The sequence below is a fragment of the Bipolaris oryzae genome (genome assembly GCF_000523455.1).
Source record: "Bipolaris oryzae ATCC 44560 unplaced genomic scaffold scaffold_67, whole genome shotgun sequence".
NCBI classification, from domain to species: domain Eukaryota; kingdom Fungi; phylum Ascomycota; class Dothideomycetes; order Pleosporales; family Pleosporaceae; genus Bipolaris; species Bipolaris oryzae.
Window position 1 is genome coordinate 1 of NW_006911343.1, and position 13,410 is coordinate 13,410.

At 53.0% G+C, this 13,410-nt stretch overlaps 3 protein-coding genes across 3 annotated transcripts; all 3 read right to left on the minus strand.

Annotated features, from left to right (window-relative positions):
• Nucleotides 1-562: 562 nt before the first annotated feature.
• COCMIDRAFT_36847 (glycoside hydrolase family 43 protein) lies at nucleotides 563-6,683 on the minus strand (the record flags this gene model as incomplete). Its single annotated transcript, XM_007689892.1, has 4 exons — nucleotides 563-1,788; nucleotides 1,845-1,848; nucleotides 2,951-2,954; nucleotides 5,485-6,683. The coding sequence occupies 4 exons, from the start codon at nucleotides 6,681-6,683 to the stop codon at nucleotides 563-565; spliced, it is 2,433 nt and encodes an 810-aa protein (XP_007688082.1).
• Nucleotides 6,684-7,546: 863 nt separating this feature from the next.
• COCMIDRAFT_5375 (uncharacterized protein) lies at nucleotides 7,547-10,467 on the minus strand (the record flags this gene model as incomplete). Its single annotated transcript, XM_007689875.1, has 3 exons — nucleotides 7,547-7,621; nucleotides 7,675-7,998; nucleotides 8,047-10,467. 3 exons carry the CDS (start codon nucleotides 10,465-10,467, stop codon nucleotides 7,547-7,549), a joined length of 2,820 nt encoding a protein of 939 aa, XP_007688065.1.
• A 1,312-nt stretch (nucleotides 10,468-11,779) lies between these two features.
• On the minus strand, nucleotides 11,780-13,111 carry COCMIDRAFT_5376 (uncharacterized protein; the record flags this gene model as incomplete). Its single annotated transcript, XM_007689876.1, has 3 exons — nucleotides 11,780-12,709; nucleotides 12,759-13,006; nucleotides 13,060-13,111. 3 exons carry the CDS (start codon nucleotides 13,109-13,111, stop codon nucleotides 11,780-11,782), a joined length of 1,230 nt encoding a protein of 409 aa, XP_007688066.1.
• Between the last annotated feature and the right edge of the window lie 299 nt (nucleotides 13,112-13,410).

The window sequence follows — 13,410 nt, forward strand, 5'->3', positions numbered from 1 at the left end:
GCACAAGAACAATCAATACAATCAATTACTTCCATCAATTATCACAGTCTTTTATCACAGTGATCCAAACGTGTCCTTAATCAGAAAACCCCTCACAGTCTGACAGGTGTGGTCTCTTCCACTTCTCGAAAAAGTGATGATGTTCTACTTGGTAGCATATTATACTATACTGCCGCTCATTAATAACTGGAAACGCAAATGAGCTCTCTCCGGTAGAGTGGAGGAAGTAGTTTCACAGGAGGCTGCTGGTATCTGAGTTTGATTCGAAGAGAATGTCACATTCAATGTTATCAATGCTCATGTGGCTTTGGACAACTCAACCATTCTAAGTCTCTTTATCGTGGCTGTCCAGTCCAAAGGCTCTGGGTTGCATGCTACCTCTTTTCTCCACAAATCGCTTTCAACATTAACTTTCTCTTAACAAGCAGTGGCGAAGATAATAAGAGAAGCGTATGATAGTATAGATGTCAGCAAGGAGAGCGTTGTGGAACTGTGATTAATTCAGAGTTTCTTGATTGAAATACTACTAGTTTCCAGGAGATACTGGCTGGAAAATCGCAGTCTACTGCACACCGAGCGCCTCATAAATCGCCGCCACCAATTTCCTCATCCGGTAGTTTCCTAGGCCCTTCCTTTCTACCTGCCCATTCCCACCCAAGCCCGCATTCTCCATCTTGTTCATGACATATCCAATCGTAACCTTCCTCTCCGCATCCGCAATGCCCTGACTGCCGCCCCAACCTCCCCAAGTCGCGACTTTGCCCTCTGGCAGATTCTCGTTCATCGAGCCCGCAGCAGGCAGCGCAAAACCAAGACCGAATCGCACCGGCATGCTGAGGACGAGATCGGTGCCGTGCTGTTGGGTGGTGAAAATTTGCTCCATGGTCTCTGGTGACAAAAACGACGATGGGTTCTCAGGCGCAGACAGGGAAACAGCAGAGAAGACGCGGACGAGAGCGCGGGCATTAGAAAACCCGTTTGAAGCTGCTAGCATGGATTTCCGACACAACTCTGTGTTTGCTACCGTTGCGTCCATACCGGGGTTCATGAGCAGCGTCCTAAAGGCGACACTGCTTGGATCTTTCATTGCGGCGGCCACGCTGGTCAGATCCGTGATTGGCGGCGGTGGCACGATTTCTGCGACCCTATCCCAATCTTTTTCCTGCGCTCCGAATTGAAAGTCTGCATTGAGCGGGGTGGTAATTTCGCGTTGGACGAATTCGTCGATGCGGAGATACGTGACCTTTTGGATCAAGCCGGCGATGAGGTGGCCCATGGTGAGGGCGTGATAGCCACTTGCAGTGCCGGGCTCCCACCATGGCGCCTGCTGAGCCAACAGGTTTGTGCTCTTTTCCAAATCGCATGTGTCTTCAAACGTGACGTTTTCGTGCCAGCCGCTCAGTCCCGTCGCATGGCTCAGCAAATGCCGCACCAAGACCCCTTCCTTCCCGTTGGCCGCAAACTCGGGCCAGTACTTTGATACTCTTTCGCTTGGGTCCACAAGCCCGCGGTCGATGCAGATGAGAAGGGCAAGGGCGGCGATAATTTTTGTACTCGACCATACGCATGTGATTGTGTCTTTTTCCCAGGGCTTAGTTCGCGCGGCGTCGGCGTAGCCGCCCCAGATATCAATCACATCAGTACCGTTGACGTTAACGCAGAGAGAAAACCCGAGTTCTTCCCCAGTGTTGAGGTAGGATTGTGCGAGCGACTTTACTTCGGAAAAGCGCGGATCGCAGGTACCGTGGACTTGGGCTGCCATTGTGCAATGTTGAAACAAGTGATAAACTGATTGAAGAGATAAACAAGAGAGACGCTGCTAAGGGCTTCGCTGCTGTACCTACTACCCTTTCACTTGTGAGTTGAGAGTACTCAGGAGCAAATGACATACTATATATACATCCTTCTCGTTTTTTCCCAAGATGCAGGTAAGCGGAGTTCCGCCAGCGGGATTCGGAGGCTTTCGATGCTGGAAGCCCGCTCCCAGTCAGGTTACGAAATTTATTCCAAACTCTAAACTCAGCCACTGGACTTATTGGCCATATGGCATTGGATAATAACATAAACTGCTATTGTGGTGCTCCTTGGGGGGTTTTTTTTACGACACCCTCCCCGCAGCTCGTCATCACACAGCACATCAACGTGCAAAAACAAACCAATCCGTCCGTCTCAAGCATACATCATATCAGTGCAATTCAAGAATGCTCGCTATTCAAGATTGCTACTCTTAGTATTATCACACTTTTTTTGGGTGCCGGCAGCCTTCGTAAAGCTACTGGAAGATTTTGTAAACAGAGCCCGTGTCCCGAGTACGTTCCACACCTCGCTTTCTGCATCTACACCAAGAATTCAATCGCTGAGACGTTACCTGAGTTTGCCCTGTACAACATCACGGATGACATCGAGGCGACGGATCCAGGTTCTTGGCTCACATACCGGGCATTGTATCAAGGCCTGTGCTGGCAGGAAACTACACTGAGATAATGGATCAGTGAGAACAAGCCGTGCTAGAAAGCTTGATATCTAAGGAGTTTACGCCTTCAAGTGCGGGTTTTCTCTAAGTTATAGATTCTGGTAACGACAGTCTTGTATTTACTCAAGTGCCTACACTAAGAGTTATAAAAGGAGAGTAGTCTTTCGCCATCGCGGAAAGCTTCTCTGTTCGAGATGAAAGAGCCAAGTAATTACATTTAGAGCTTAGTCTTAACCCAAGCACCGGCTTCGGTGGAGAAAACATTAAAGTAGCTAGTATGCGCGCTGGGGTCGCGGCCTCCAGCACACACATTGTCGCCGGAGAGACACCAAGCGCGGAGCACGTTGGAGAAGCGGTTGAGCGAGGTGAGTTGGCTGCCTGTGCGGGGGTTGATCTGTACATATGTGCGTTAGCAAATGCCCAAGAAGGGGGTATGTATACGCTATTGCTGAATAGCTTCTAGAAAGGTCCACTTACGCCGCTGAAGGCGGCACCAGATGCAGTGTTATATGATTGGTTTGCCGTGTGACGGACGTCACCCCAAAGAAGTGCGGCACTGACTGCGTGATAATTTCTCGTTAGCTGGCTGGGTTGATATCATAGAATTCAGATAACTCACTCTTGTTGCCGGGCGAAGTGGAAGGGTTTAGACCAGTGGTAGTGGGACTGGTGCATCCCAAGCCCGAGTTACCTCCACCTCCTCCGAGGATATCGCCTACGACGTGGGCACCCTAGGTGAAAGATCGAAGTCAGTACAGTCGTTGCCTTATTGAATTCAAAGTTGCTAGGTCACGGTGGCCATTTCTTCAAAGTCAAGCTAGCCATACGGTTGCCTATTAGTACCTATAAAAAGATCCACATACCTGCGAATATCCAGTAAGGACCAATTTCGCATTTGGGCAACGGCTCGCGTAAGCCGTGATCTGGGCAGTGCCGCCACTAACGCCAGCTGATACCGAGCTGCAGTACGTTGGGCTCATGCTGGCCGGGTAAGTGATGTCCTCGTAGCCGCAGTTGGTGATACCATTGCAGATGGCTGACACCACAGAGCTCTGGCGGCCGGGATACGGCTCGCTGGTGCCACGGGCAAGGAAGACGTGTACACTATGGCAGGCGGTCTGGCGCTCCTCGACCTTGACTGCCGGGGCAGCAAGTGCAAGGGAGAGAAGGCTGTAAGTAGCGAGGATAGTCTTGGTGAGCATTTTGTTGAAGATAGAAAGGGGCTTGCCTTGATTGACGACGAATGTGGGGAGGGCGAAGAGTTGAGTCGAACTGAGTTCGTCACCGAATTTGCTGCTGTTGATGTAGAGACAGCTGCGGAGTTATTTATACCATATTTCGTCCGACCACAGTCACCTCTTCTACTCCTGAAGTTAATTGCCGGCTTCCTCTAAATCGCAACATAACTGCCGATTTCTTAGTTTCTTGAACTATTGCTTCTCGGACGTAAGATTATATGGTGGTTGCATTTCAAGCGCGCTTAGAGAGATGAAAAGAGAAGTTGGGTAATGCAACCTAGCGTATTAGGCAGGACCGCAGTATCGACGGTCTTACCGATAATGAGGTTAGGTCAGTCGACCTTGTGCCTGGGAATGAGATGCACGAGCGTTGTAAAGTAGCCAGGCTCCCTAAGGGGGGTGTAGCCCCACTCTTGGGTTGTGGGTACCCCGGGGTAGTGCATGAGGCAGAGATACACTTGCGAGATGAGAGTCTCTCGCTCTTTTGCAAGTACCATGCTTCGTAGAAGTCCGGATTAACCAGGATGACTGGAAGGACTTGAGGCGCAATTGGACGGATAATACTCTACCGGGTGGGGATACATGATCAAGAACGGAGTACGAAACAGGGTGTTAGCAACAGCAATTCGAATGGCCGGCAGTCCAAATAGGCTCACGTACGTACTAACAACTGGGTATGGTGACACTAGCTTCGATTAGGTATGTGAACCTACGAACTGCCGTAATTGGCGAGCATGCACGTCATGGTCCAATCCTAAGACTGGCCTCGTGTCGATCTTTGAGTCTAATCCAGGTTCCACCCCCCGGGATTTGGTCACAGGTTTAACCGAAGTTTTGCCCCAAGTACGTACAGATACGAGGCTTTACCGAGGTTTGTTAATGACCCCAGATTTTCCCCTCAATGAAATATATCATATAACTTCGCTTCGAACTTCGTTTTTCGCACGTGTTAGGCTTCCTGCCCCCAGCGTGCCCCTCACTTTTATTCTCTATAAATACTAAAATGGCCTGAGGGGAAACTCTTCAAGAGGTGGAGGAAATGCTTTTCCGGCCTCGTATAATCATCAACGCAGATGCGTCGATTGGTTTCTCCGCTTCTTCTGTTTCTACATGCTCACTCTTGGGAACGCCAGTATGCTCTGTTGGACTTCTATGATGGCTCTCAAACTACAAACTATCAATTGGTTTCAAGGATGAGTGAGACGGATGTGCGAGTAGATCCAGAGCATGCTTCTACTTCATGTCATAGGCTTGATTATCGTGCTCCAATCATTCTCCAATATCTGATTTGTCCTGTCATGCCACTTATCTGAAAGAATGAAGAGAAACTATTTGAATGATATTTCCAAAGAAAGCAGATAGGGGAAAGATGGTTCGTCCGGGCTTGATTGCCGTAGACATGTCTCACGCAGGCTTCCAACCGCTGCATGAAAAAGGCTTAGACGCATATGAGCGCATCAAGTTAATTGCTAAAAGTGGCATTTGACAGCAAAATGGCATATCATCTCCCGTAATCGCCAGTCGATTTTTGAATGTCTAGAACCAATGGTTGTCACTTTGAGAGGATCGAACTTGCTTTTTTATCTTACTCAGCTCTCCTAACCCGAGCTTCAACTTGACGCACAACTTCATAAGGGGAAACATCTACTTTACACATCTTCTAACCCACTAAAGCTCTAGAACCTAGGAGATATTGGAGCCAAATCAATTCCCCCTACAGAGGTGACTATCACCTCCCTCTTCCTCCCCTCAATCCCAACCCAAGCCCCTTACTTCAAAAACTTATTAATCAGCCCCTTCCCCCCCTTAACGAGATTCTTCACCTCCCTCTTCAAATCCTCTGTCGAATGTCCCCCCTGCCTCCCCGGTTCCATAAACCCCCCTCCAGCACCTCCCTCACCCCCACAATGACCCTGCCCACCACACGTACCCCCGGGACACCCTTGAATAAAATGCTGAACCTCACCACAACACCTCCCACACTCCCCCGAACCCATAAAAGGGCCCCCATTCCCCCATCCAACACGCATAACCCGCGCTTTCCTCCCTTCCCACCCCGTCTTCGCATCCGTAGCATGAAACACGCCCCAGACCTCGGGTCCCCCAGGTCCGTTTACTAGTACGAAATTCCCGTGACCAGGTCCATACGGCGGCGAGTCATCGCGCGCAGCTTTAAGCAGGGGAACATTTGATTTGGCCCACGACTGGGGGTCTAGCGGGTGGCCTCCCGTGTAGTACAGGACATTCATTTTGTACTCGTGCGTCCAGCTGCCCGCGCAACTATACACGATGCCCATCCAGCGTCCATCGGGTGAAGCCAGAAACTGGGGGCCCTCATTGATGCCGCTGTTGCCGGAGAATTCGAATGGGAGGTCGGGGGTGGAGATGCGGATGGGGTGGCCGGTGCATTCGGTGGGAGATACCATTTCGATGATGAAGATTTCCTGGCGGGACTCGTCGGCTTGGGTACCGAGGGGCCAACCGGAGTAGACGAAGAGCATGGAGCCGTGCAGGTAAATGACGGTGCCGTCAATGGCCCATTGGTGTTCGGGGAGGCCTGCGAGACGGCCGAAGAAATTCCACTTGCTGGGTTCGAGAGGATCCTCGTCGGAGGGGGGGCCCGCGAGAACGAACATGCGGTGCGACTTGTTACCGTGCTTTGGGTCGTCGGCAGCGAAGTAGACGTACCAGCGACCTTGGATGGAATGCAGTTCTGGCGCCCAGATATCACCGGAGTAGGGCTGGTTGGGAGGAGGCCGCCATATGACGGTCTTTTTGGAGCGCTCTTCGAAATCGAATAGCGAATCTGCGGACCATATCTCAACGTGGCCACCACAGGTAAAGGTCATGTAGTAAGTGCCCTTGTCCCATAGTACATAAGGATCAGCGCAGCTTCTCTTTGTGATTGTGAGTATGGAGTCGTTGTACGGTGGTCGTTGTCCCTGGTAGATGGGTTGCATTTGCTGAGCCATGTTGGTGGTATCGAGCTGCAATGTCGAATGCTCAGATCAATACTACAGTCTTCTGATAATGGGAAGCAAAGAACACATGACAATGATAATCACAACAGACAGTCATTAGCACCAAGAGGCTAACATGTCACACGCGTAACATCTGTGTGATGACGTCACTTCGGGCCTTCGTCGTCTTGGATTGCAAGCCAAGTATCAGACAACTTCACCCCATCCGGGCTGTCATGAGGACGGTGTAGCCACAAGTAGTTTAGAATTCTTCGGTCTAGATGCCTCACGCGAAAGAAAAAGCAGGGTCCCCTCTACCGGTGTGTGGCGTTGTGATGTATGGCGGGGTAGAAAAGCCACGCGGTGCTCAGCCACGTTCTTAATCTTATGACCCCCCACTTGTTTCTCCATCACGCCATGATTATTAGAAAAAAGAACATGCAATTAATAAAAAAAAAGAACCTCGTTCTGATTACTCCATATGATACAAGCTTTCCCAGCTTGACCCGTTCTTCCATCGTGGTATCCCTTTCCCAAGCCCCTTTTCGAGTCCTTCTCATTATGTAGAATACATGTCCCTCTTATCCTTACGGCGACGGCGCGAACATCCCATTGCACAGCACAGCTATGCAGCAAAGTAGAAAATCAGGGGAGGAAAGAAAAGGTATCCAGAAGTTGGAGCGAAGACTAAATACATAGTGTTGCCCTTGGAGAAAGAAAAGGAACTCAATACCATGCCACGCTACCCATGCGTCACGCACAGCCAGTTGAAAATACTTATTGGTGTACAACATACACCGGCGATGGCCAGTTTTGATTGCGAGTGCGCGGCATCGCATTAAAAGTTCATGTGTACTTATTTCGGTGATTGGCTACTACAACTCAGTAGTAAGATTTTGCTCGACAGTGAGTTCACCCGATTCGATGCGGTCGACACGGAGTACGAGTTCCTATTTCATGATCAGTATATGTACAATCATCATATTGCTCACAAAAGACGAACCTTGAGAGCCCTTGCAGTCCTGAACGCAAGGGGTGGGATCTTCTCGCGGCCTCCGCCTCTAAAGTCAACGGCCAGCATGCTTTGTCTGCACTCATCAAGGACTTGAACCACGGGAATGGCGTGCTTCTTCAGAGCGGAATTGGATAGCTGATTGACGGCATCGTAGGTTTTGTTTCCAGTGTCATCGACTGCCTGTGAAATATCTTGAATGTATTCGTGTATTTGTTGATCATCGGCAGGCGACCCGTCTGGGTTGTTGCGTATGAGAGTGACAAGAGGCTGGATGCTCTGGACAAGAAGAGCCGTTTGATCTTCAAGATAGTTCTGCGAGCGTCAGTAGGTCGTGGCTACCCATGCTGACTAGGAATGTACCTTGAACTCGAGCATGCCGCCGTCGGGTGCGCCGTTCCCGCTATGACCATCGTAACCGCTATAAGGCGAGCTATATGTGCTGTAGCGAGTAGTGTCGCTGCTACCACCTCTGCTGCTGCCACCTCGCTGATGGCCAGACTTCATCGTAGCTCCACCATTCGTGGGTGCAGCGTTGTTTGAGTACACGGCCGGTTTGAGTGGCATAGGCCTATCAACGTCCTCATCGTCGGCCTCGAGCTCGTCTTCTGGTGTAGGTCGCACCTTGACGTGTTTGACCAACTCGACAACAGCAGTGGACAGATGACTAGCAGCAGCATCTAGTAGACTGACTGGTGAGAGTCCACCAGAAGCCACATGATTCTTGGTGGCCGTGATGAGATTGTTGGCCGTAGCGCTGACACGCGACTTTAGCTTTGCCTGTTGCTTCTCTGGATTCGCCAACATGTCGCCGCTCACACTGCTTGTGGGTGATTGGATTTGCGAAAGCGATGTGTTATCAATATCGCCCGTGATTGCTCGGACACACTTGACAACATGGCGCATGCCTTCAAGAGTCTGTTCCGAATTGGCTCTCCTTGCCATCTGAAGCAGCTCATCAATACTGAGCTGGAACTTGGTTACATGTACATCTTTAACGACTCCATCGGGCGAGGTAAAGGAAGAGTCGCGGGCGTAGCCACCTAGGTCGGCTGCTACAAGTTGGGACAAGCCCATGGACGATGCTTTGAGGTTTCGAAGCTGCGTCTTGGTACGCGCGTATCGTGATTTCCAGTCCTTTAGCTCAGCCTCGAGTGACCGAACTTGATTGGCCATTTGTTCCTCTTTTTCTGCGGCCGCATCACTACGAGCTGACAGCTCCTTCATTTCCTGCAGGAACATGGACGCATCTCTTCGGACCTCTTCTGTCACTTGTTGTTGCTCACTCAGCTCTCGTTCAAGCTCTTCACACCGTTGTCTCCACTCGCCGTCGCCGTTATCCGCCGCTTGTGGAGGTGGTCTCGATTCGAGGTTGGCAATCTGTGCGCGAAGGTTCTTTTCAATGTCTTCATTCTCACTGCGCAACCTGTCTATCTCCGATCGGAGAGACGAGTTGAGGCTCTCTGCATCTTCGACTTTCTGCTCCAACGACGAGCGAAGATCATCCCACTCTGCACGGTCAGTCTCCGAGGCACCGACCTGCGTTTTGCCAGCCTGTTCAAGGCGCTCTAGCTCTTCGTCCTTGTTTCGTATTGTAGCCTCCAAGGTACCAATCTTGCCCTGCAGTTCCGACACCTGATTCTGGAGGTCTTCCACTATTTTTTCCTGGGCCATGTTTATACTCTTTGCGCTCTTGCTTGTTTGCCGTCTAGTAGCAGCGCCCTCGAGATTGAAGGAATCGTCGTCATCTGCACCACTGTCATCGTCATCTTCAACCAGAGTTCCCTTGTTCGGGACAATCGTATTTGACTGGAACGTTTTGGGCAATGGACGCCCAAAGGAGCCTGGCTCATTTCCCGAGCCGGGCCGCATTTGTCCCGGCGGTCCTGGAGGTCCTCCTGGAGGTCCACCCATTGGACCACCCATTGGACCACCCATTGGACCACCCATTGGCCCACCCATTGGCCCGCCCATGGGAGGCGGTCCTCGATAGCCTGGCCCAGGCGGAGGACGGCCGCCCATGCTATTTGGTGTGCCTGCTCTGCTCGATGGCCCTCTGTTGCTCATGCGACTCTGGACGCTCATGGCTGGGCTGGATGGGCGCGGTGGCATCTCGCCTCCAGTGAAGCGGGGAAATCTGCGCTCGAGCTCGTAGAAGACGTCGGTAGCAAGCTGGCGAAAGCGCTCGAGGGGTAGCGTGGATAGCTTCTGTCGCGCCTGGTTGCGCTTGGGGTGGAAGCTGTTCTTGGGGAGGAGGAATTGCGGAGTATCGTTTCCAGGCGCACCCGGCCCTCCGCGCTTGCGATCCTGTTCTCTGCGTATTGACTCGTCGTAAACATCGGTGCTAAGTTCCTGGAACTGGACGGCCGACAGCCTGGTCAGCTTGTCCTTTGCCCTGCTTGGCCGTGGGTTTCCCTTTTCGTCGTTGAGGTAGGGGCCGAGATAGGCCTTGAGGACGTGAAAATGATCGGCCATGGTCTCCTCGAGGGCTTGCATCTTCCGGCTGTCCATCATGGGTCGCATGCTGTCGTTGAGGCTCGAGGCGTACAAGCCAGTGCCGTCGCTTGAGCGCCCAACAGAGCTGGGCGGTGAGGGGTTTCCATTGCTGGTGCCGGGGCGCATTCCATTCGACATGCCGCCATCAGGGTTGCTTGGGCCGTAGGTGTTGGGTGGAATTGTGGGTGAGTAGGGGTTGTCGCCTGCGATGTTCCGGTACCCGTTGATGGGGGACCACTCTTGGCCGTCGGTTGACAGCGGTGACAGGGTGCCACTGCGGGCGTTCATAGTGTTCATCGGGGGCGGCGTCGCACGTGAGACGGCGGGGGCTGACAGCCGTTGGCTAGTGTCGTATCCGTATCGACGGTCCAAAGGCGGTAAAAAAATAAAGAGGGAGAGAGCCGGAGTGGCTGGCGAAGGAGGGTGCAGGTGCAGCTGAAACGGTAGGTGTGGTAGTAGACGAGAGACGCCGAGGAGGGCAACGAGCGACGATCAGCAAGACAGTAATTAGTAGGCAGTAGGCAGTAGATGCAGCAAGGACAAGACGTAAAGTGGGCGGTGGGGGGGGCCAGGCGGTCAAGCGGCCAAAGGGAATGTGAGAAGCACGCCGGGTAAAGATCAAAAGAGGGAGAGAGATGGCGACGACGCAGACGACGCAAATGCAAGCAGCGGCAACAACAAAGCGCACGGCAGCACGAGCATGTGCGAGGCCAACCAGCCGGGGGGGCCCACCAGACTTATGAGGCTGGCCTGGTGCAGTGACAATCCAATGCAAATGTCGGCCATGGTGCCCCTTTCGTGCCCGCGGCTTGGCTGTGAAGGGGGAGCGTCGGGCCAGTCAAGGCCCAGGCAGAGGCCAGCAAAGGCCCAGCCACACACCCCGCCGGCGAATCAGAGCCTGTCAGGCCCATGACGCCACTGCTCTCGTCCCCCCGCGCCACACCCCCGGCCAGCCACGCCAGCGGGAGGCGCGCGTCTATATTACATGGTCTGCTATTATGCTGTCTACTTGGCTCCTTACATACTTACTACCAGTAGTTATGCACCTGGCACATCCTCTTCGCCTTATCGCCCGCTCTGCGGCACATGCATACATACCTGCTACTACATACACATACCACCACAGGAACCCGCTCCACCAGCCCGGTGCCTGGACACGCCCACTCCCACGCCCACTCCCACTCCCACTCCCGCTCCAGCGGCTGCGCCCTCCTGTCCATTGCACGATCAGCAGCACCAGCGTGTTCGTCCGCTGGGCCTGGCCTGGCCCGGTGATCACGGCCCCCTGTCGCGAGCCCGAGTGGAGACTGCCCCAATTTCCCTTCGTACCTACGGGGGGAACACCGCAGCCTGCAATCGCATGGGGGGTAGCAACCATCCGAGTACTTACATACTTATGTACTCTCTATCCACATGACCACCACCAACCACTCCGGCCACAGGGCCACGCGCCCGTGGCTCCCCAATACTCGCAGCATCAACGCCTCTCCCGCACGCCCTGGCGGCTGCATGGCTCTATCGATTGCCTTGTGCCTGTGCCTGCACCCCATCCCACATGGCCCCAGTTCTTAGCCGTTGCCAATCTCGATTCTAGCCCCTTTCAACGTGCTCTCTTGATCTTCGTCGGTGCTTGGTTCCGACACTCGGGACACAGCCAGTCCCCCAGCGGCTCCTCCTTGATGCCCACGCACTCCCAGTGAAACCATTGATATCTGCAATTGTCGTTGTCGCACGCCACCATGTCCCCAAAGCTGACCCGCTGGCATGTGCAGTACTTGGTGTCGTCCGACTCGTCTTCCTCTGCATCCCCACCTCCCATGCCTCCCATGTCCTCGTCTTCGGTCCCTGCTTCGCTCGCTACGCTCTCGTCGTCTGCAGTCGTAGACGGTGACGCTCGGGACCCGCCCTTGCGACGCTTCTTGTTAACACCAGACTTTGCTGTAAGTGCGGCTTTGCGCAGCGGTTGCTGTGGCTTTGCCTTCTTCACTGTGAGTGCATGTTTCGGTGGTCTCGGTCCAACGCTACCTGCCCGAGAGCCTGGTGTCGACGGTTTAGGGGTACCTGGCCCGATTGATCCTTGCCGGCCCAAACTCGACGCCGCGGAGGGCAAGGGACCAATACTGCCTGTTGGACGCCGACGCTTAGTATCGCTGCCCACCGACACTTCTCGCTCTTGTCGGGCGCTGGCCTGAATAGCACTTTGAGCGTTGGTGAGCCGTTGCTGGTTCAGGAGTGCCTGCGTCTGCATGTTCTGCAGCGAAGGATTCGTCCGCGAACTGAGCCCTACGTTGGTCGCGCTGCTCAGTCGCGCAATGGCAGCTGCTTGCGCAAGATTTGGCGCACCCCCTCCGTGGTTGCCCGACACAGGTAGCAATGGCGTGTTGGCCCCTGTGTTAGTCACTGAGGCTGGTGGGACCAGATTTCCAGGAGAGTCTCTCAACAGTGAGGGCATCTGAGGATCTGTAGGTATCGAGCCATCATTTTGCAAATCTCGTAGCTTGATATCTAGACGTTTGACGTGGCGGTCCAACTGTTTTCTTGTAAGTAAACCCGCAGCCATGTAGGGGCCAAGAACCTACAAGAGCCGCGGCTTTTTCAACCAGCCCAATCTTCTCCTCTTGCAGTATCTGCGCTTTTTCGTAGCTGGCAGTAATGACTTTGGAATAACCCGCCTCTTTTGGATTTTCCACCAAGCTGCCATTTAGCTTGATGAATTTCTGAATGCTGCTATCACGCTGATGTATCGCAGCGCGCAGCTCCTGGATTTGATTGTCCTTGGCCTGTACCTCTTCGTACAGGTGGGTAATCTCAGCTGGCAAATTTGCGACTATGCATCGTTAGCAGGCGTCGCGCTTCATTTTTGCATGCAGTTGAAGTTACCATCATGTACAAACTGCTCGAGCACGGTCGCTGCATCCTCTGCGATGGCCATGATAGATGTTTGGAGATGTGGTGCGGCTGGGGACGCGTTTGTTGGGTGGCAAGAGGAACCTGCGAGGCGACAGTATGCGACGCACTCGGGGCCTCGAGGAGAGTTCAAACGGGTCAAGAAAAGCCAGATGCGTCTATTGCGACGGTGACCTCGATGAAAATTGATGAGGCGTGGGTGGCCGCGCAGGTGAAAGAGCCACAGGTGCGATGAAAGTGAAAATCGCCGAATACAAAAACCAACAGCTGTTGTCTTAACCCTCTCACACAATATCCAAAGTTCACTCAAGTTGGTCAGCCTTT